Genomic DNA, 22511 nt, shown 5'->3' with positions numbered 1-22511 from the left:
AAACTTGCCAACAGGAGCCCACTAACTAGCTAACAGCCAGACATTCTCTCTTTCTGCATTTTTGCCTCTAAATCATGTGTAACTATACCTGCGGGCATGTTTATGTATATCAACGTAGTGCGGTGATAGTAACATTCAGGAGGTTTCTCACCAGTAAATAAATTCCCATGATCCAAAGAGAGAGCCTCAGCCCACATCTTTGCGTCTAGTATGAGCTCAGCAGTGAGTTATGGGCAATTGCGAGGGTGCTGCCTGGGAAGGGTGTTGCAGGGTGTAATGTTTGCAGCATGTTCCATTGATTCATAAAGCTGAAGCCCGGTGATGATTCTGCAGCGGTATTCCCGTAAACCTCTGTCTGGCCGAGAAATTGAGGAGCGAATGCTGGGTAATGGAATGAGAGCGCCTCCTGAGTCACAGCCACTAGAGAGGGAGAGTGAGAGAACACCCCTGGTCTGGCATCTGGTTGGCTGAATCACCTCAATCAAACTTGGCCAGAATTATACATGACGTGTGTGGAAACAGGAGATAAGTGGCAGAGGAAGAGACATGTTTTGCACAACTTGACTTGAGGTTGGATTCAAAGACAGAGAAAAAGATTTATGGGAGGTTATGAATTGTTCTGTTTGAGTATCCTGTGAATAGTTCTCTGAAGTTGCAAAATGAACATGTGCCTGTGCGAACCCACAAACAAGTTTAGAATTTAAGCACTGGTGCCTCTCCGTGGTCCTTTTCCTTCTCCATAGTCAGTGTCAGTCAGGTCAAATGTTCTCATTCTTATGTGACCAGTGTGGTATGACTATGGCATCTCACTGTAACCAAAAGCATTCTGACTTTCAAGAGCCTGTGCATCCTGCCAATGAATCCAAACAGTCACACAGCAAAAATATGATCTGGTTTGAGTAAGTGTCGAAATATCTCTGGAATACCAGAAGAAATGTGCTCCGGGCCTCAGTTTAATCAAGAAAAGTTGGCTCAGATATGTCATCATATAAATGTATTTTTAGCCCAAACCTTGCCTTGAGAAGTACTTAAAAGTTTCACACACTACACTTTCAATGATGAGGGGATTAAGCTGCCAGGTCCTGTGAATTAGACCAGATTTGTTTTACTTCTTAATTCGTAGCAAAGATAAAGAGACTTCTCTATTTCTCTCTCTCTCTCTGTTCGCTTGGACAGGCATGCCGCAGCTGACCGCATGTCTATAGAGCCTGTATTACTCATGCATTTTCAGACAGCAGCGACTCCTCTCGCAGACCTCTCTGTGTATGACTTAGCACACGGGTGGGTTTTTGATTTACATCTCGGCTGTGCCACTTGCTGTTCTTGGCTTGACGCTGCTGTGTTTCATCAAAGAAAAATCCACTCCACTCTGACTGTGGCAGTTAAGACTGCCGTCCGCCGCTGTGCTGCCTCTGCCAGAGCGAGGCCGAGCGCTGACTGGGCACTCGCAGCTGTCAGCTGGAATGAGAGACAGAGAGCGAGAGAGAGAGATGGCAGGAGAGACGATGTGGCCATCAGGACTCTAAATAAGCAGCAAGAGCACAGTTTGCGTGATTGTGAAAGGGCAATTTTGGTCATCTGAGTCAATCGTGAGGTGGCTTCTGCTTCATCTTTTCCACCAAAAAGTATTCTACTATCAGCACTTTATCATAACTTAGCTGTGATCAAGATGTGAGTAACATTCACAACATGTTTTTATTGCTAAGAGCTGCATCAGAGCTCTGTGAACAGGTCAACATTTAAATTTGCTACAGTAGTAGTTTTAAATCTGAATGCTCAACATGTTTAAATAGTGTCTGAAATGACCCTTTTTACAAGGCTGGTCATGTTGGAGATTAATCAGCCAACCAATCAAAGAATGGCTTCAACCGAGTGGGTAAAAACAAATGGGCAAACATGATGCGAGCCGAGGCTGTTTTAATGCCTTCATTAGAGCGGAGGAGAAAGCAGCCAAAAAGCTTGAGTTTTATCCTCTCTCTTGTTCTCTCTCCGTCTCTGCCAGGAAGCTGCCATGGGGCAGTGCCCAGTCAGCTCACCGCACCATTGGCTGGCGCTGCCCCAGAGGACTATGAAAGACATTATAAAGTCTAATAGTGCAGTTTATATAGTTTATTAGTGCTCGTTAATAGAAGCCCAGCGTTGTGGAAGAATTACTTATTCGTCATGTGCAATGCAATCCAGCCCCTGCGCTGAATTAACTTGCTTACCAGGACTAATAAGTGCACAAGAGACAGAATAAAGGTTCCTTAAAGAAAAAGCACTTTACTTTTGCTTGTCTGCGGGTTGACATCAATCATAAACCTTGAGCGTGACTACTTGCACTTCTGTACTCTGCTGATTTGGACTCAGATATTCATATGTGAACTACGTCTTGGCAGATACAGATCTGTAAGCATTATTATCCCAGATAGAGAGCCAAGTTTCATCACACAGAGTCAATATCTCTTGCATTATTCTTTCAAGGATATATTTTAAAGCACTGGCAAGCAAATGTTTGAGTCATAATGTATTATAGTTTATGTATTGCTAGAGGTCTGGTCTGCTAAGGTTCAATGCAGAGAGTGATATCATCGTGTTCATCCAGTGTCAGGCAGCGTTGTAGCGCAGGTGGTGTTTTGTCAAAATGTTTCTTTTTTAGTCGCCGTGTAGCAAATCTGAACAGCACAGTGCTGCATGATGTGAGGAAGTGGAGGATTCTGGGGCGCCCCGTTCAGGTTAACGCTTGTATGTCCAAGTTGCAGGGAGCTGGGAGCCTCGCCAGGCCGACTCTGGATGTTAATAAAGTTTTGAGAATCCATGCCAGCACTGTGATCTGTAATGCTTAGGGTTATTTTTACAGACTTTTTACAGACAATTATATTTGAAAGGGAAGGCTGTTTTTTCAGTGGGCTAATATCAGAGCAAGGAGATGGCATATGTGATAAGAAGATGCAATTTCCCATGATGTGATGCTGTGAATTGCATGCGTTTTTTTTCATTGTGTGGGAATATTTTCTGTATGAGAACTGCAAACAAGCAAATTACACTGTTTTTTCTTGTTTTACTTCAGTGAAGTTTTGTTGAAAGTAAATGTATTTTTGCAAGAATTCTCTGCTTCATGACAGCCACACACTCTAACACCTGGTAATTATCTAAGTACGACCACAGACAGATGGCATCTGAGCTGATGTGCTTTGACATTTGACGCAGGGAGAGTGACCATTGATGATTCCTGGTCCATGTTCTCAGCTAAACCAAGGAGTGCCTATTACTTCTCCTCCTTGTGTCTGTCACATGTCATTGTCTTTGTTAAATGGACTTCGACAGCCTAGTTGCCAAACAGGGAGTTGAAGGAGTCTAAGATGACTTTGGCTTGTAGTCACATTACTGATGTCGCTGCCTACCAGAGATGTCGGCTTGATTTCACTCTCTAGAACTGAAAACCACATCTCACAGATGAGGTTGTTACTCTGGCCAGAAGTTTTCCACTGGAAAGAAAAATCTGTTATCTCCTGGCTCCTGTAGTATCTGTCTGCTTTATATTTTCTACATCAAATTGCATTTGGAAGAAAACTGTGTGGTTTTTATTCTGTTGTCCTGTAATTCTAAATGAGGAAATAATTCAGCTGTAAGCTGTTTTGTTGAGGACAATCCCCTCTGTTCTTCTTTGATTTATAGTTGCCAAGATTAAATGTAGGACCTCCTTTGTCTATTTGAACTAAGGCTCATATGTGCTGTGCAATAAGTGTGTTAAATGGATCCACATTACACTGAGTAATAGCCTCAGTATGCACTCTTCATTAACATGCTTAACATTCCCCTCAAGACCCAGAAGTCGGCTTCTATAATACACTGCTTAACACAAACATCATGTTGGACACTTTAGGATCTCTTACGGGGCTCGTTGATGGCAGTTTTAGTAGGGAGCAGATTTGGACGGTGCTTGTGTGCCAGTGTATGTGTAAATGCTAATGTTTAGGGCAAAGTGGAGGACAAGACTGACTCGTTCATGAACTCTGAGCATGAAAACCTTGAAAAGTTAATAAAAGTTTTGTTTTTTGCAACAGAACAAATGATCCAGCTAATTAGAGCAGAGATTCGACACAAAAGTCTAGTGAAGAGGTTAATACATTGCAGTGCAAAATGTTATTGTTTTCAGCTTTTTTGGCTTGAGGATGAAATGTGTTGCAACACTGGTCAGTCACTTGTTGCGTGTTTCCAAAACGGGACACGCAACCTCGTTTTATTTTTTTGTAAAGTAAGAAATCTCAGTTTCTGGCAAAGTAAATGCTGAGCAACTGATATTTATTTTTAACAGCCCTATTAATCAGCAAAGACATATTATGGTTATTAAATGTTTTAGGACAGTAGGAAACATCTGTGTCTATTTGGTTTTGTGCATGTGCATCAGTGCATTCGCACATACTTTATGTGATTAGGTATGTGTGTACATTTAGATGTCTGTTTTTATCAATATATGAATGGTTCTGGTGGGCGGGTTATGTTAAAAATGAAACTTGAAAGATGTGAACATAATGGGAACCAGTGCGTAGCTGTCCTGGCTGGCTTGACATTTACAACCTTTCCCCCCGGCTCAGCGTTCAACCTTTAAGACGAAGCCAAAACCCATCAAGAGGAGCTTCACTCACCTTAAAAGTGCTACGCTGAGATTCTTGGATCCATACAGACAAGACACATGGGTTCACACGGCTTCAGTAACCAATAAACCTTCCCATAGCAGGAAATGTCTCTTATATATCACTAGGAGTTTTTGACAAGAATATTTAGGATGAGTACCTGGCTTTCTCCCCAGTATGTCCTCACTTGAAGCTGAGTCACAGATTTAGTGGACGGATAGAGGGAGTGAAGAAAGGAGAGCAAGATTTCTCTCTTCACAGCACATGTTGACTAATACCGATAAAAAGCCTAATCAGGCACTTTCAGCTAGTATCGACAGTGATCTAATAGGCATGTGTTTGAAAGTTGATATGAATTAGGCAGCGTCAGAGCCGTGACAGCCAGGTGCTGAACACTTGGCTCAACGTACCGGAGCCTCGGCCAATTGGAAAACGCTTTGCAGAATTTATCTACAGCCTTCTCCCTTGACAAATTATTTTATTGTTCCCACACAGTTGGTTTTCATTTAGTCTTTTGGCTAATGAAATGCTGAGAGCATGTGGACTATTGTTATTCCTTTATTCAGCATAGATACTCTGACTGGAAGTGTTCACATCTGACAGTACACTCCCCATGCAATAGAAACTGACCAAAAAATGACACAAAAAGTATACAGTTGTGCACAGATGGCTCGCGGAGTATGATACTTTAGCATATACTGTGAAATCTTGATTTGTTTATTACTACATTGCTGATACTGTATGTGCCTTTCTGGCATTACCTTAGTGTCTGTCAAACAGGGTAATGCTGCTTCCTGAAGGAACGACTTCTTCTCCCCTCGGCGAACTCCAAACCCCGCTCCAAAACCTTTAATCACATTATTCAGTGTGTCTCATGTACCCGGACTTGTAGATATGCTGTGTGAGAGTGCAGATGGGAGAGATAGAGTGAAACTCGCCTTGCGTCCGAGCCCTGCACTCTGCCTGACCTGAGCTCAGTACATCAGGACTAGGCCGCTAATCTTTTACAAATGCTGGGAGCCTCCATGACCGGGCCCTCGCTGAGATGGCTTAGTCAAAACAGGCCTGCTGCTCCTGAACACAACCTCAGCCTCCCTAGCTTAATTCAAACGCTGATTAACTAACAAATACCTGCTGTTTGTTCCACAGCATTACACAGCCCGGTGCGTTCTGCAGCGCTCCATGGAGTTTGACAGTGTGTTTGCTGTTCTGTAGAGGAACACACAGGCCTACTGTGTTATAGGCATTTCGGGATTTGTTGGTAAGATGATACAGGACAGGCTATGTGTGCACAACCATAGTAATACTGCAGTGGTTGAGGAGATTTTTATAGTTTAATCCTTGATTATATCTTTCAGGAGAAGTGCTTTGTTCTCTGAGCTGGAAATGAACTACATGAAGAAAAGTTTAGCAATGTTGCTGTGCTGAATTGTGAAAACCTTTGGTATTTTCAACAATGGGACATGAACAACAAATTGACATGTTTTCCTTTTCTCCCTGTTAGCATTTGTAACACTCAAACTGTGATTAATATTTATTGTGAGAATAAATCCCCAAAATCAGCAAGTAACAATTCACGCTGAGAACCATAAACGTAATAGCCAAGATTTCGACTGTCTGGTTTGAATTGAATGATTTGGTGATTAGGATGGTTGCTGGTTCAGTAGTAACGTTACGTCATCACGGCTTCTCCTGCCAACTAACTTGACTGGTAAAGCAAAACAAATATTTTTTTGCCCACGACAGGTAAAAGTGGTGAAAGAAGGCCTTTGCTTCCAGTTTCAAGTTTCATTTCCGTTCTCAGTCACCCCCAAACACCGTCCCATGTTTCCAAGAAAAGCCCTTTGGTTTCACTGCTGAGCACATTCGCCGTTGCACTTTATCACAACAGTACCGACAAACACTTATCAGACATGCCAGTGCCTCGTCTTCTCATATACTGTCACTGTTTATGTGGGCTAAGCCACATTTTCTCTGGGCTTCAAACAAACACCATGTAGTTCAGGCCTCTTGCCAGGCTCAGGCGCTGGGACGGACTCTGTGCACAGAGCAGTTGGCACGTCTGACATGTTGAATAAAACATCACTACTTCAGCTGTAACTTGTCCTCTTTGAGAAATGTTTGACTTTTCCAAGTATGTTTTATTTAGAACGACATGGATTTAGAATAAATTGTGAAATTCAGCTATGTTTTTAAAATAGTTTCTAAAATGGTTTCAGCAGTCATTGTGAGTGATGAATAATTCAAGTTTATTTTTGAGTCATTTTTATGCATATGTGGTGCTTTGATTATCTACTCATATCTGATCACACAGAAATAGCAGTGTAGCAGTGGTGTCCAGCATAAATTGCCAGTATGTGTTTTTTTTCACTATTTGTAAATGTTAGAGAACAATTTGATACACTGGGAACAATAAATCTTCCACAATTTTTGCAATAACACAGTCATTATTGTTCTAAAGAATGCTGCTTTTTGTTCCAACTACAAAAAAAAAAAAAAAAAAAATGGAGGTTCAAGAACAAATATAAACTGAATTGGATGAATTATCAAAAATGAAACTTAGCAAGGATGCACTTTCACTGGAGGCCTGGAAAAGGCTGCAGTTAAATATTTAATGTATAGCCCCTAAAACCGCAATTCAGCAAAAGTCAACAGGACTTGTTATCTATGTCCTTGATAGCTTTAGCCATAAATGTAAATGCACAGTTTACCACAGCGCCCACTTTTACAGGGCCAGACCTGTCATTTGACACGAAAATATGGCCAATCTAGGCCACTGTAACGATGCCAGTCTTCTACAAGCCTCAAGAGCTCTGAGCCATGAAGGGAGTCCAGCGAGAGAGGCAAAGCATCAGTATATGTACACTGCAGCCTGCCAAAGTACACTCATTTAACAGCACAAAAAGACTTGCACTGAGAACCCGCATGTTTATGTTAGGGATGATGTAAAATGGCCAGAATTCATATTTCACATCAAATTTCTCTTTTAAGATGGCTTCTCTCAATTTTTACATGCAAGGAAACAAACATTTGCATTTCAAAGTTCTTCAAATAAAAATAAATGAAAAGCAAACCCTTTTATGGGTTTGGAGACTATATTGGAAAACAGGTCAGGGGCGAAGTGAATATTTTTTATGGTTCGTAAAAGAGCTTCACAATGAATGCCAGGTTATGTGAAAGGCTTGACACTTTATTCAGCCCTTACACTCTCGGGCCAAGAGCAGCCAAACAACACACATAGCAAAGGCCAAGTGATCCAAATGAAGAATGATTTCTTTATTTCTGCTTGTTTATCGTCTGATTAGGCTCCTTCTCACCACAGACATATCCAAAAACCTATCAGCTATCAACCTTCACTTTTCCTTTTTGAGTTTATCACGCTCAGGTTGATGTATAATCAATCCAGTACTCAGAGCCATCTGTATTTGGTCCTGGTATTTGCTGTTGCTGTTACCCACCTGGTCAAAGCACAGTTACATGTAGTTATCAGTGTGTCCTCACAACTCAACGGTTCTGGGTTTATTCAGGTCCTGCTCCTGTTTGATTAAGGTCGTTTCTGTGTGTAGTTTTTCTCCCTGTTTATCTGAGTAAATGAAGACATTCGCATTAACACAATACTGTAAGTTGACTATACAGTAAGTATGCATGGGTGTGTGTAATAATGCATATATACTGTACTTCATCCACATAGATACAATGCATTCATGTCCATATAATTTGAATGCACAGTAGTTTTTGCTTAGTTACATGTGTTATACATATACATAGTGAAGTGGACTCATTTAAAATATGTGATATACTATATACATACATTCTGTATATATATATATCATCTGTGTATATTACATTTAAATATGGTATGAAATACAGTATGTATACTTTAGAAGTCTATTACGAATATACTGTTTATCTGTTTTTTGTTACATGACTATGTTCACTTTAAGAAGGATATTATGTGGTTTGTATTGGGGCTGCAAGTTAACAAACAATTATTTAATCAACATTTATTATCAATTAATGTACCGATTATTTGATAGTTTGTATAGTATGGTTTTGTATCATGTGCTGTGTGTTATATGTATGACATACGTACATATACATATACATACATGTACATGTCATGTACACATCTAACTTCCCGTTAGCTACCGTAGCCAACGGGAAGAGAGCCCTCTAGAAATCAATTAGATAAGCTAGCAGTCCTGCAGCCATAGAGCACTGGATCAGTATCCAATCAGGCTGCTGATCTACTTGCTCATATAAAAACCAACGGACAGAAAATATGTTATCACTGTCTCTGTTGCGTATTCTTTTATTTTGTAAAAACATAAACATGCTACCAACCCACTTCGCTTTTCTCATCACATACTAAAGAATTTCTATCTGCTTTCATGTCTCCATTATAGACTAATGAACAAACTCATTTTTTCTCCTAATGTTTTCTTCTGTTTTCTTCCTCCTCCACCCTGACTCCAACCCCTGCTGTAGTTACTTGTTTAGTTTGTGTGACGCAATAACATTACTCAAACTATTACTATACACACATCATTACAATAGCTGAATAGTTGGAAAAAATTGTCTGTTTTCACTTTAATTTATATGAATTTTATGGACACAGAGATTTTGTAGTTTGTATTTGTTAAAAAAATACACCATGACCTATAGAGTTTTGTCTCTATGAATCCACATTTATTTTCAATACAAGCTCACCTTAGATGACATTCCTGGTCTACAGGTGATAGATGATAAATATTATGTTCTGTTGAAAGCGTTGCTCGTGGTCCATTGACTCTGTCCTACATTTGTCAGGACACACTGTAAAACTGTGTGTTTGTTATAGCACCAAATCTTAAAAATACCAATCTCTTTGCACTGTTATTGTTACTGTGGGTGTTTGACCTTACCCACAGTCAAACAGAGTGACAAGCTCCAACTTCGAAATAGTTTCACTACTGAGACAAAACTCATGTCTCGCATTGGCCGTAACCGTCGGCTGACTCACGGGGTGAAGGGACGCAGCAAGAGCAGAAATCATAATAAAAGGAATCTTATTACAGCCATTAAACAAGAGAAGGGAAACACAGGAGGGCTTTAATGCCTGGACATCTAAAATGCTTACGCTGTGAGAATATATTTGCTCATAAAGCTCTTTGATGGTGGCCCTGTCCGTTCCAACACACAGGGCTGCTGTCTGTGTAAATAGCTGTATATTGACCTCCCACCGCACAAGATTGAATGTGTTTCCATAGGTGTCATTTGGTACCATTTTGGGGTTTTTACAGGCCCCACTGTACCTTAGTCCCTGTAACTGCGGGGGCTCAGGAGTCCTGCCATCACTTCTCAAGCGGTGGCCAACAGCATGCTCTTCCTGAGGTTGTAGAGGGATGAGGGGTTGACTGCCCCCCCCTCCTCCTCCTCCTCATCCTCCTCACAGCAGCATTATGAAGCTCTATTTGATGTGAAGTGATATATAATGTCTGTTGGACTGTCCATCTCAAATTACCTAGAGTGCGTGTTCCTGTCTTTACTGTATGTGTGATCTGTGTTTGTGAGTGTGTGGTTGTGGGTGGTATGGGGGTGGGGGGTCGCCAGTCCCAAAGCCTTTGGTGAATGAGGACTCCCCACACAATAAAAGAATGGTATTGCTGACTTCCTTAGGTATGTGTGGTTTGAAACTCAACACAGGTTTGCTCAGTGGAAAACCTGGGGCCCTCTCTTATTTATTGTGTATATTTATGAAAACCCCAATACCGTGCTGCCCTTGAAGTGCGTGAGGAGGTCCCTCTTCAGCCCGGGTTATGGTCATTTTTCAGGCAACTTAATGCCCTTTGGTGGCAGATGTTGACTGCTGGCTGTTGGTTTGAATCAGTTACAGACTACCATTCTGCTAAGAAGAGTCCACAATAAGTAAATCTTCTGAAACGTCTAAAACCGCGTTGTAAACAAGTGAAGTAATGTCACTTTATGACCAAACTGTAAAAGTAAGACATTTTTTAACAGTGCATCATCAGATAATGATTGTTATAACAGCCATTGTTATAGTGTACTTGTTCTTGTGTCATGTGTCCTGTGTTGTAATCTAACATTTGTTTTGAGGATACGCAGACAGATTTAGCCCCTTCTGTTTGAGCAGATCAGCTTTCTGCAGGTTTAGAAACCGGCGACATGAAACAACACCAATAATCTAATCAAAATAAAAGCTTCCCCTCTCTGCCTCCGCTGTCAAAGCAAACTGTGGACTTTTGAAAAAGTCATTTTCCTCAAAGAGCTGCATTTTGGGGCTGAGTTAACCCCTAATTATCCTGACTAGCTAGTATTCATTGTGGACACTATGGAGAAGCATTGGCTTCAACTTAAACCGGAAACTTCAAAAGCCAAAGCAATTACTATGCATGCTTTGAACATATCCTTTTCACAAAGTAACATTCCATTATTCTTCCTGCACTAAAACAACAAATAGTAACAAAGAAGTAGGAAGTGAAATTGGATTCCTCTTTTGGTTCCCAAAACATCTGGTTTGGCCCTTGTTTTAAACAACTAGCATCCCCTCTGAGAATAACAGAAGGTTATGTGCACTGTGTGTAGGTAACAAAATAATCATTTTCAAATGTTTCCTCATTCAAATGTGATCTAATTACCAACACTTAAATTCAGCCTCTCAGTTGGACCACCGACCATCAAGGGAATTTTCCTCCAGACGTTTTCCTAACTATTCATTTATTTCTCTCCCACCGCTGCCCCTAAACCATTAAAAAATATACAGAAATTGCTGCAAATTGATCACTTGTTTTACAGAAGTCATATAAATCTCTGCTGTTGTCAAAACGTAATCGATGGCAGGAGGCGGCGCTGGGCGAGAAGAAGAGAGAGTATCTGTCAGATGGGCCTCGGTGCGTCTGCGACATGAAGATACTCTCATGTTCTGTGGTTGAGTTTGGCCACTGTCATTTCAGAGGAATTTCCTGCCATCTGTGTTCAATCGAATTCTCTCACAGATTTGGGTTTGCTTGTAAATATTGGGTGCTGGCTGAAGAGGACTGAAGGAGCACTGTGAGTTTTGTGCCGACAGCCTCTCGGACCAAAATGAGCAGGCCACCGTTGCAGGGATGAGCTTGGCTAGCAATGCCTTTTTAATGGGAGCTTACAGCAAGACAGAATAGTATCTGGCTGCTCTTGAAAAAAAAATCCAATTCTGATTGAATCTTTTTCACTGACCTTCTTGCTTGGTGTGGCTTTTGTCGTGCCTATTTTTAGTCATGGTGGTGGCATGGATTTAGGGATTGGGATTGTCGGTCAGTCAATTGGTTGGTTGGTTCACCACTTTGGTCCAAACTTTAATATCTCAACAACTATTGGATGGATTGCCATGAAAATTGGTACAGATATTGAGGCTGCCCAGAGGATGAATCCTAATGACTTTTCCTCTAGTGCCACCAGATTTTTGCTGTCATGATATGAAGAAACAAAGACTGTTCACTTTTAGAAGATTTTTTATTCCATTTGCATTACAAAAAGGAAAAGTATGAGAAATAAAAATTAAGCTATCATGAGTCTCTTTCATTTGTGAACAAAGCTATCCTTACGAATGACCTCTGTTTGACAAAAGCTATTTTCGTCGCCCAGCCATTATCAACAGTACAGATTTATTGTGCTGTTATAGTAATTTTGACAAATAGACGGCCATGCTAATGTTTGACAAATATATCTGATTTCACTTCAGTTTCAGGGGGACGTCTCCAATGTTTGGATATGACTCGAATGGGCACACGGACAAACTGAGGCCTATTGTTCGGAGGGAGCAAACGCAGCTTCTGCACTAAATCCCCATGTGTACTTTTTACAGCGGATTTATATACATTGGTTGTTCTCATGAGTGAACACAGCACACACAGACAAAAACACAAGCACTCAAAGTAACATGTACACACACACAGATTCAGGATCTAAACCTTTCAAATAAACACTGATTGAAAAAAAAACACATCATAACACTTTATGCTCAGTCATTGCAGGAAATAACTTGATTCTGTTGAGAAGTGTACCAGTCGCACCTTTAACACTTTCTCTGAGGGTGTGGTGCTTCAAATGCTCGTCAGTCCAAAAACTCTGCACCAGCTACATCACTCTGCCAGTATTTACTGCCGCCTCCCCAAACAGAGCAGCCTCTTGTCTGGCTTTGAAGCACCTCCTGATCCCATGCCGAGGTTTGGCCTGGCTCCGCAACCGTGTTGTTCACCAGTCCTATAAAGGTGTCTGTCACCGGGCCAGGTGTTCCTGTCACGTCTACCAGCCAAGTGCATCATGTCTTGTCAGTCTGCCGGTATATCAAGCCAGTCCATGGGCCTGACTGATACTCTAGTTTGTGCGCTGTTTGGCTCTTACAATTGTGTGGCTTTTCTGCCAAATTATAGGATGGGGTTTGGCTGAGGACTCCTTGTAAAACTTTGTGATCCTTTGTCTGATCCTGGCAGTGTACAGATTTGAGGGCAAAATCTTGTTATGATAGTGATTGTCAGAATAGAGTTGTGGCTACTCATGACTTTAATGTGGTTTGTTGACTGTGCACATTTTTGTTGTATTAACAAATGTTCTAAAAGAGTTTGACTTGAAGATAGAATATCTGCTTATTTTTTATGATAATCGATCATTGCTGTGGTTTTATTACTGCCCTTGCATGAGGTCAGTATGCAAACAGTGTCTTCGAGCACTATGAGGACTTTTCAACGGATTTCCTGGTAATGAAGACAGGTTTCTGAGTTTCTGTATGCTGAGCTCCTTCCTTTTTCTGATTATGTTTTGTTATGTTCTTCTGTTGATTCTGAATGTCTCACTGTGTTAGAAACATAAACACATCACTTCCTGAGCATAAGGTAATTTTACCTGTTTACACTGTGTGTTTAGAACTTATAAAAAAGTTTCATAAACTGGGAATGCTGTGAATCAACAGGGCAAAATGGGTATTTATTTGTATGAAAACCTGCAAATTATACCTTAACCCTTCATAGCAGAGAAGAGAGGTATTTTGTTTCCCAAGTATTTACAAACAGTTCAAATTAAAACATTTTTCACAATAGTGACAAAATGTATAGAACAATCTCCTAGATTGAAGAAGGAAGAAAGGAAAACCACATTTGCTTCTGAATGAGTGCAGTCAGATTTGCTATTAAAACATTTGAATTAACACATGAAACTGATGATGTGTTATCAGTTGTTGCATCAAAAGCTCTGTCACTGAATTTGAGTGAAATAATGTTTGCAGTCCAAGGAGTCACATTACGTAACGTCTGACTGATCTGAGTCTGAAGCCATAGTATCTGCTGGTTTTAGATCTGTCCACAATAAGAGTGGCCTGAAAGACACCACCAGTGACAAGGCGCTACCACCAGGTGGTGACATGCACAAGTGTAAAGTTTTAATTATATTAATCAGAGTGGACAGCAGCAGAGAAATAATTGGCTGTGACGGTTGGAAGGAAGTTGTGGGATGTGATCATGGATGACCACAGCCATGAGTGGATCCTTCTTTGTAAGTGTGTGAGAGAGCTCTTTTAGCAGTATGTGTGTGTGTGTGTGAGAGAGAGAGAGAGAGAGAGAGGTGTTTAAGCGTGTGCATGGAGTCACATAACACTACAACCTTCTCTGCTGTGTTTTGGCTTTGACATACAGCGCCCCCTCTGCCAGCCGTGTGGTAAAGTGGTTGGTCATTGAGCCTTCGGTGGGCACCGAGCCTGGGCCTGGGATGGGGTGGGTGGGGTAGGTTTGGGATGGGAGGGTCGCGGCTGCCAACTATTTGTTTGTGTTCATGACTGCGGTTAGCACTGCTTCATTTGAAGAGCCCAGTATTATGAGGAGGCCTGCTTCCCACAACATGTGCCCTCTTCTCTAAAAGGCAGGAGAGCTAATCATTTACCGACCGCTGCATTCATCAGTGTGACTTAAAACCGTGTTGCCACTTAGTGTGAACAACCAAACGATTCCACAGACAGGTTTGTTTGGAAAACTGGGCTCATAGTTGTTTCTAGGTTGTTATATTAATGATTTCTTTACTGTTTAACTGTTTTGGAGCTAAAGTAAGATATTTCCGTGCTGTGCCCAGAAATGGTCGAGTCTTGCAGCTGGATGCTCCTGGAGCCACATGAGTCTCTCCTCTTCACTCTGATGTTTATCCTTTCGTATTCGACTTTTCTAGCAGCTAATCTGAGGTTATTGTGTGACCAAGCTGACCATGAGAAAACAGGGAGGAACAAAGGTACCTGACTGAGAGCGGCTAAAATCAGCCAGAACAAATTGATTTTATCCTCATGAAAGTTCTCATGTCTGCTGGTACTAGTAATCCTGCTACGAAAACACTGACATTTCTGTGCTCCTACAGTAATTTAATAGAGTTTTTCTCCTTCCCCCTTGCTCCGCACCTGCTTAAAGAGGAGCTTTCTCCCGAGACATTGTTATTTTTCATTTACTTGTGCCCCCAGGTTTTTCAATCATACATCCATTACTAAGCAAACAAATAAGTTCCGGGCCTATGCCGCAGACACAAATATAGACATGAGTTATGAGATTCAGGGAAGCCGGGAAAGGCTTTGGACCCTAATACACAACATCTGCACCGGACAAGACGCACAACCAGAGCATCCCTCTACAAAGTCCCGCGGCCTGCTGTCGCGCACTTGTAACTGTTGACCTGTCTCATGTTGAAAGGGAGGAAAGAAGAGGGGGAAAACCATGGCAGGTGGGGGTGTGGGGGCAGACAGGAATAAAATGATCATTATTAAATGTTTAAGTGCTGAATGTTATGATTTATGGAGCCAAAGTGGGGCCAGTTGAGGTGTCACGTCGGATTTCCAGAGGCATCTGTCTTGCGGTTTTGGCAGCTTGTTGTACCTTGGGTTCAGATGTTTGCATCACACTCCTGACATCCCATTTCCCTCTCTGACACCCCCCCCCCCACCCCCACCCACGCCGCCCCCCTGCCACCCCCCAACAGCCTCCTCCTGCTTTAAGTACAGCACACCTCTGATCGCTCCCCTTTCCTCTCCTTAAACCATCTATCCATCTGCACATCTGCTTTTCATTGAGGCCTGCATGTCTCTGAAGACCTGAACACATTAAACGCTGGCACAAGCACAGTCCCACTCTGGCACTTAACACAACGCTTAGGTGACTTAAAAGGGAGAGGCGAGAATTATAGAAAATGAAGTGTCACCGAAATAAAAAATCGCCCCAGATTACCACCAATTACACTTAATAATGCTATCCAGACCATCTGCTGATCAGATGGAGGACTGGTGTTGTCTGTGGAGAAATAATGATACCAGAGAGCGAGAAGGAGAGAGATTCATTGAGGGAGACAGCGACAGAGACTTTCAACTATGTGATGATGTGGTTTGATCTTCTCAGTACTGTATAGACTGGAATGCTTTGTATGGTAATGCAGTCATAACTGAGTATCTTGGGATAATAGCTGTGTTGTTTCAGAAGGGTTAAGTTCTACTAGATTGGAGACATGTGTCTGCTGTGCTTTATTAGTCATTTATTAGTCACTGAGGTCAGGGGAGAGTTTTTAGCCAAGGCACAACACTGCTGAACTTGAACATGACTCTGATCATCAGCCCCTGAGGCAGCCTGAATAGGTGTACAATTACAGCGCACCCTAACTGGCCGTGATCCCCAATGTGAAATTTATCCAGTATGTGAAGCGTGTTTAACAATCAATATAATCACCGTCACAGTGACCACAACCTTCCACTAAAGAGTGAGCCGTGCCCTAATTATCAGAATTATCGAGTCTGCATTCATTCATTGTTCCTGTCTATTGTCTTATTTTACAGCCTCTACGGTCACAGTGGCTGCATTCATCAGTGGGAAAAGGATTAAAAAGCACTTTCCAGTCACGGTCATGATGCATCGGAGTTTTGCGGCTTCATGCGCCGCGTTCCCAAAGGATTTTGACAAGAAGGAGGCATGACAAATGGATGACATCAGAGCAGGCGTATTGCAGGGTGATTGGAACCTCGTTTCCCTCCAAAACCTTGGCCAAAAAATAATCATACATGTCCCAGAACAAGTTCTCGAGTAACCACATTTATCCCTTTATAATTACACTCTTGAAGGAAGCATTAGTTTATGTATTCATGTGCAATGTGATGTACAAACTGACACACTGCTCCTTTAATCTTACTTTTCCTCTTATATGTCAGTTTACTGTCATCCTGTAGTGAGGCTCACTGAAAAGAACTCGCTACTTTAATTATACAGGAGAGGAAGCAGAGTGAGCATCAGATACCATGTGATGACATTTATGGAACGGAAGATACCACTTTAAATGTAACAGAGTATTATTAGACACAATGTTTTAAACAGGGGCTGTTTCTTGCCTGCAGCCTATGTGCCAAAAGTAATTTTTTTGGGGTGGTGTTTTAAGAGGTGGATAACAATAGAGTCCTTATATGTGCCTGCGTCTTTAGTTGGCAGTGCTGACATCAGTGGCTGTTTTCGAGGATGAGCCAGCACATCTGTACATGGTCTCCGAACACAACACTTGCCCCTGGTGCTTTTGGCACTGTCTTGCCTCTTTCTTTCTCTATCCGTCTTTCTAGCCTAGCTTCCGTGATCTCACGCCTTTACAGCGTCACTGCTAATGCTAATTGGGCCTGAATGCTTGCAACTGTGTATATCAGAGCAGCATCCCACCATGCTTGTTTCTAAGGTGCACATTCGAACTGGACGCAACACTGAACTCAGTTTCTATACGTAATTTGCAGGGATTAACTGAAAATGCCAGGTTTTTTCATTACTGTTCCTACAGATTGTAATTTGTGTTTCTTAATTATGTCAGTGGATTACACAGACCCGTTTTTTTTAAACATTCTTTTCCCCAGAACATAACGTGGAAGAAATTCAAATTCAGAGCCAAAGGAATGTAAAGTATGATGAACACACAGCTGCCATGCTCAACAGACCACCCATTAACTCTACATAACCTAAGAAGAATGGTTACTTCTCTCTCTTTCTTTCTCTCACTCATTTACTTTTACACACAAACACACACACACACACTCTCTCTCTCTCTCTCTCTCTCTCTCTCTCTCTCTCTCTCTCCTCCCTTGTGGCCGCTGCTTGATGTCTTACATTCTACCTCAGTCACCAACGCTTTCTTTGGCTTCCACCCTCTGATCAAACTAGGCCCACAACACACAAAGAAATGTTCAACGCTGAATTACCATGGCACATTCAATATAAACTGAATTTACTGTCGGGTCCCATCCAAGCCACCATATGTTCGTTTCCCTGAACAGAGCATGACTGATTCTGTTAAGGTAGCAAAACTCTAAATCACTGGAGCACTAACTTTCTGCAGCAGGGTTATCAGGAACTTTAGCACTCATTTAACACTCTGACTTTAATGGAGAAGGTGTCTCCTGGATGGAGGCGCTTTAGTCCACTTGAGCTTTCCCCACATGATGCAGCACTCATCACAAATGTTGGACACTGGAGTAGAGGCGTGAGGGCCTTTCTGGAAGTGCTACTACCTGTTTGTATTGGAACTTCTTAATCAAAGCCATACAAAAAGGTCTCTGTTCTTCCACAAATTGTCATGCAAACACCTAGATGCAATTAAAACACATGTGAAAGTCAGATGCTTGCTGGATGTTAAAAATCCAGATGCATTTGGAACTTCCCATGAAAGAACATAATAAAAAAGAAACATCTTACTAACAAATGGGACTTTAAAGGCGCCGTAAATTGTTTTGCATTGCTGGTGACTCCAAATAGTCAAATGTTCAATATCCAGAAATCCTATAATGTTGCCTCTTTTCTTCTTTACATATACTTTGCACCAACATGTAATTTTTTGTTAAAAAATGGTGAATAAACTTATTCTGCTCCTGGTTTGTAATTAGACTGACAGGCTATGTTTAAGTAAAAATGTTACCTTATGTAGCTTTTAACTAAAGAACACAGTGGTCTAATGATGAGACATTCCCAGTTAGTTATGTTCCCAAAGTTAATCCTTATCAAAATGCATTTTTGTCTCATCTCATATTTGACCATTTTCATTATGAGAATATGTTTGTTAGTCCCAGTAATTATATTGGGTAGTGGATAGGGCTGGATTTAAAAAAAAGAAACGTTTTTGATAATATTGACAATACAATACCTGACTTTTAAAAATACTCTAAAAATAAATGTGAATTTATAAGCATAAACATATTTCTCTACTAAACCATTTTTTTAGCTTTACAAAAGAAGACCACAAATCATATTTGCATAAAGCAGTAATGTCAGCGGTCAACCACCACTGGCGGACGGTCATACTGACTCACTGCCAGCAGCCTGCTCATAACACAAGAGTCAAACAAAAGTCTAGCTTTTCTGCTTTTTCTGTTAAAGTCTCCCTCCTATCTAACATAAAAAATTGACATGTCTTGTCCTGCACCTTAGCTTGTTGATCGAACCACCAAACAAACTGTAGTAGCTGTACCAGAACCAAAACCTGGACAATTCTGATTTAAATCGGGAACTATTTGATAAAAGAATTAGTGAAGAAGGCTACAAATCTGACCAGACATTTGATGCCAGCTTTCAGTATGTGACAATTCTTCATACTGAAGATACATTTTGGAAGCAAAAAAAGTCAAGATTTGATACCCAGCCTTAATATGAGGTTAGAGTTTTGCAAAAGACATGTAAAAGCATGCCCAGTGCAACCCCTGTCCAGTGACTTTTAGCAGTGGAGATGCATCCAAGTCAATTTTTCCCAGAAGCATGCTGGGAAACAATGGTTGTATTATCAGTCTGTTTTTGTAAAACAACTTGCAGACAGGTAATAAGTGCTCTGGGAACATCTCTGTCTTGTCTCTGTGTTTAACTCATTTACATAGTAGACTTTTCCTGGCAAACATCCATTCTGTAATTTAGAACAGAGTAACAAGAGTAGAAAGAGCATTGTCTCATAATTCCAGTTACATTTACCGGGCTGTGTGTTGTGTGTGTCTGTGTTTTATGTGGTCGTGACTTTGATATGAGTGTGAGAGAAAGAGCATGTGCATTCAGTCAAGGCCTCATTGACCGAGCGCCAGTCCATCCACTGCTTTATGATGACAATACATTTATTTGGTTGTTTGTGTTTTCGTGTGCATGCATATGGACAGTTAAGGCCTAATTAAGAAATCTCTGATGATGTTAGTCATCTCCATCATGACTCATGTCACTTCTGGCCATCCTGATTGAATTACTCCTAGACTTGAGGCAGGGAAACACTTGGCCTCACATCAGTGGGCCTTGACTCTTTCATACAGAAACACAGTATATGCTAACTGGTGGGGATGCCCAGCCAACAAGCACTGAATAAAAAAGAGTAAAACAAAAAGGAAAGAACAGTCCAGAATTTGATAAACAGAATGATTTGTATTGCTTGAAAACAGACCAGAGCTGAAAGACATCTTGCCTTCTGTTAACGGCTTTGAGTGAAACCAGCGTTATTCCTACGGTCCCCCGGCGATACTGGACTGTTTGCATTGCTTGCTTTGCCTTTTCTCTACTTCTTTGTGTTTCTGCTGTGACCCGCAAACAAGACAAAAGAGACTAAGGCTACATCAACTTTAGGAGGGATATGTGAAAAGATGTTTCTTAAACTGAGGATAACATGGCTCACAAAGTTCTCTTGTTTTCTCTTGTCTTTTGTTCATTCCTGTAACCTTTTTCCCATATTCCAAACACTTCCTCCCTTTCTGTCTTCTACTGTTTACTCTTCCTCTCCATCTGTTATTCATGCTGTAATATCTTTTGTTGTCTCTTTTTTTTTTCTTTCTTTCTTTTTTCATTTCTGATTCTGGTAAATATTTTACTATGTTCACATCTAGTTCATTTTGCCTTTCCATTCTCCTCCTGTGCTTTTTTATGTTCTCTCTCACATACAGGGTGTTTGGGTGACTTTATTAATAATAGCTCATGGTGTGTGATAACATTGTCAATAACATCGTTAGGAGAAAATTGAATTTGAGAAATTGAGTTAGGAAAGTTGGAACAGGGGACGCGTGGCCGCCTACACATGAGTGTGTGGGGATATCGGCTTACCCTCAGCAAATATTTCCTCATACACCGAGCCCTCCCTCCGTTTCCACTTTCATTTCTCTCTGTCCTATTTTTATTATATTTTTTGGTCACATTCATGAAGCTTGTAGTCCTGATCAAATGCTCAGGTTTTAATACCTAAGGCCAGTACATGAGGATTAAAATGTGCTACAACTGGAAAAAAAGGTAAATACTGATAAAAATTTGTAGATTTTTATTCAGTAACAAATACTAAACTGACCCTTGCTTTTCTCTCACTAAATAGATTATTTGCAGATGTTATTCAGCTGTGAAACATTAATCTATTATTAATGATTCTTCCACCACAGTTATTTTTTCGTTTCTGACTTTGAGTCCATGGATGAAAATCACACTTTAAATCTACTCACACTGCACTTAAATTGAGTTTTCTTCTAAAATGAATGATCCACCTAATAAATACATGAATGAGTGAAATAAAACAATGAAGTCACTATTTACACAAAATTAATGATTACTTGAAATTAAAACAACTGATGGCGAATTTAAAAACACTGTATGTAATTTAAATTCTTGACTCATGCAATAGTTACACTTCTACTGGCTGTCTCTTCCGGACACATTAATTTCAGTTAGTTTATTTTTCCAAATTGGACGCATCGCCTTTTGGAATACAATTCCTGAATTACTCCAGCAATAATATTTGGTAATAAATCTCTCCAGCGCTATTCTCACTGTCACCAGTTGAGCTTTGCCAAAGAGCTCCCCATACATCACCAGATACTAATGTTGTGGCAGCCAAAGATTATTTCTCAAGAGAATTTTCATAATCTAATAAGATTTCACCATGTCACCAATGGCATGGATCCCATTGTAAACTGATTATTCTTCCAGGGCAGTCAATAGATCATCATGTGCTTTGCCAGGTTTTAATTTAAAAGTGACGTCGGGTCATTTGATACACACATCAAGGATGTACTAGTCATATCTTGTGAACTTGTGAATAAAGTAGGTGTAAATTTAAATAGTGTATCAACTACACACTGATCATTTGTAGTAGCCAGTTTAGTGATATTTCTCCTTCTCCTCTTTCAGTAAATGGTGCATACTGCTCAGAGAAGGATGTAGACGCTGAGCTGGGTGACTCTGAGGGCACCCTGATGCGATGTGGGCAGAGCTTGCCACTGCCAGTGGGGGGTCATTCAGGGGGGCTTTACCCCCAGAGCCTCCACTGCGACAGACCTACAGCCGACCTCCTTCTGCAGGACGGCCCTCACCAAGACACCAGGTAAACTGTCACTATCGCTGTTGTTTTCTAGTAATTATGTTCCTGTTCTAGTTTTGAATGTTTCCTGTTGGATATAGTGTTACGAACAGTATGCAGGTACAATGTGTTTTTCATTATCTTTGCTATTGTGATTCAGATGCACGTATATGTAGCTGGAAAGATTTACCCAGTCTCATAAAATACACTGAAAGGGTCCAAAGTACAACATTTATGTTACACTAATGTGTTTCTGCTGTTGTGCAATCTTTGACTACTGTTGGTCAAGTCAGAAAGAATTTAGTGAACTTCTTTCCCCTCCTTTTTTCTATCCCTCCATCCTCAGTCATCCGACCAAAAGTGCTTCTGGAAAGACATTCACTTCTCTCATATTGTCTCTCAATATTTTCACTACAGCCAAACAGGAAATGGCGCTTCTGAATAGAAAGAGAGAGGGGGGTCAAGTCTTTATTAACAACAACGATGACAAACTCTGCCAGTGGCTTTCTCCAATCCTAGCTAGCGTCGGCTCTGTTTTTCCCCCGGCGTGCTCGGGGGGGAAAGGACAAAGACGATTCC

General features: G+C 41.0%; 1 protein-coding gene across 2 annotated transcripts in view; it reads left to right on the top strand.

The window, feature by feature from the left end:
• Positions 1 to 22511, top strand: part of LOC121901062 (zinc finger protein GLIS1) — a 76253-nt gene that overhangs the window by 8396 nt on the left and 45346 nt on the right. For both annotated transcript variants that reach the window (XM_042417702.1, XM_042417704.1), the window contains one exon: positions 21764 to 21956. In XM_042417702.1, the coding sequence (XP_042273636.1) occupies positions 21764 to 21956 (193 nt within the window). The remainder of the gene's footprint in view (positions 1 to 21763; positions 21957 to 22511) is intronic.

The sequence above is a fragment of the Thunnus maccoyii genome, chromosome 7 (assembly GCF_910596095.1).
Source record: "Thunnus maccoyii chromosome 7, fThuMac1.1, whole genome shotgun sequence".
Taxonomy (NCBI): domain Eukaryota; kingdom Metazoa; phylum Chordata; class Actinopteri; order Scombriformes; family Scombridae; genus Thunnus; species Thunnus maccoyii.
This window is presented reverse-complemented; position numbering and strand designations above follow the sequence as displayed.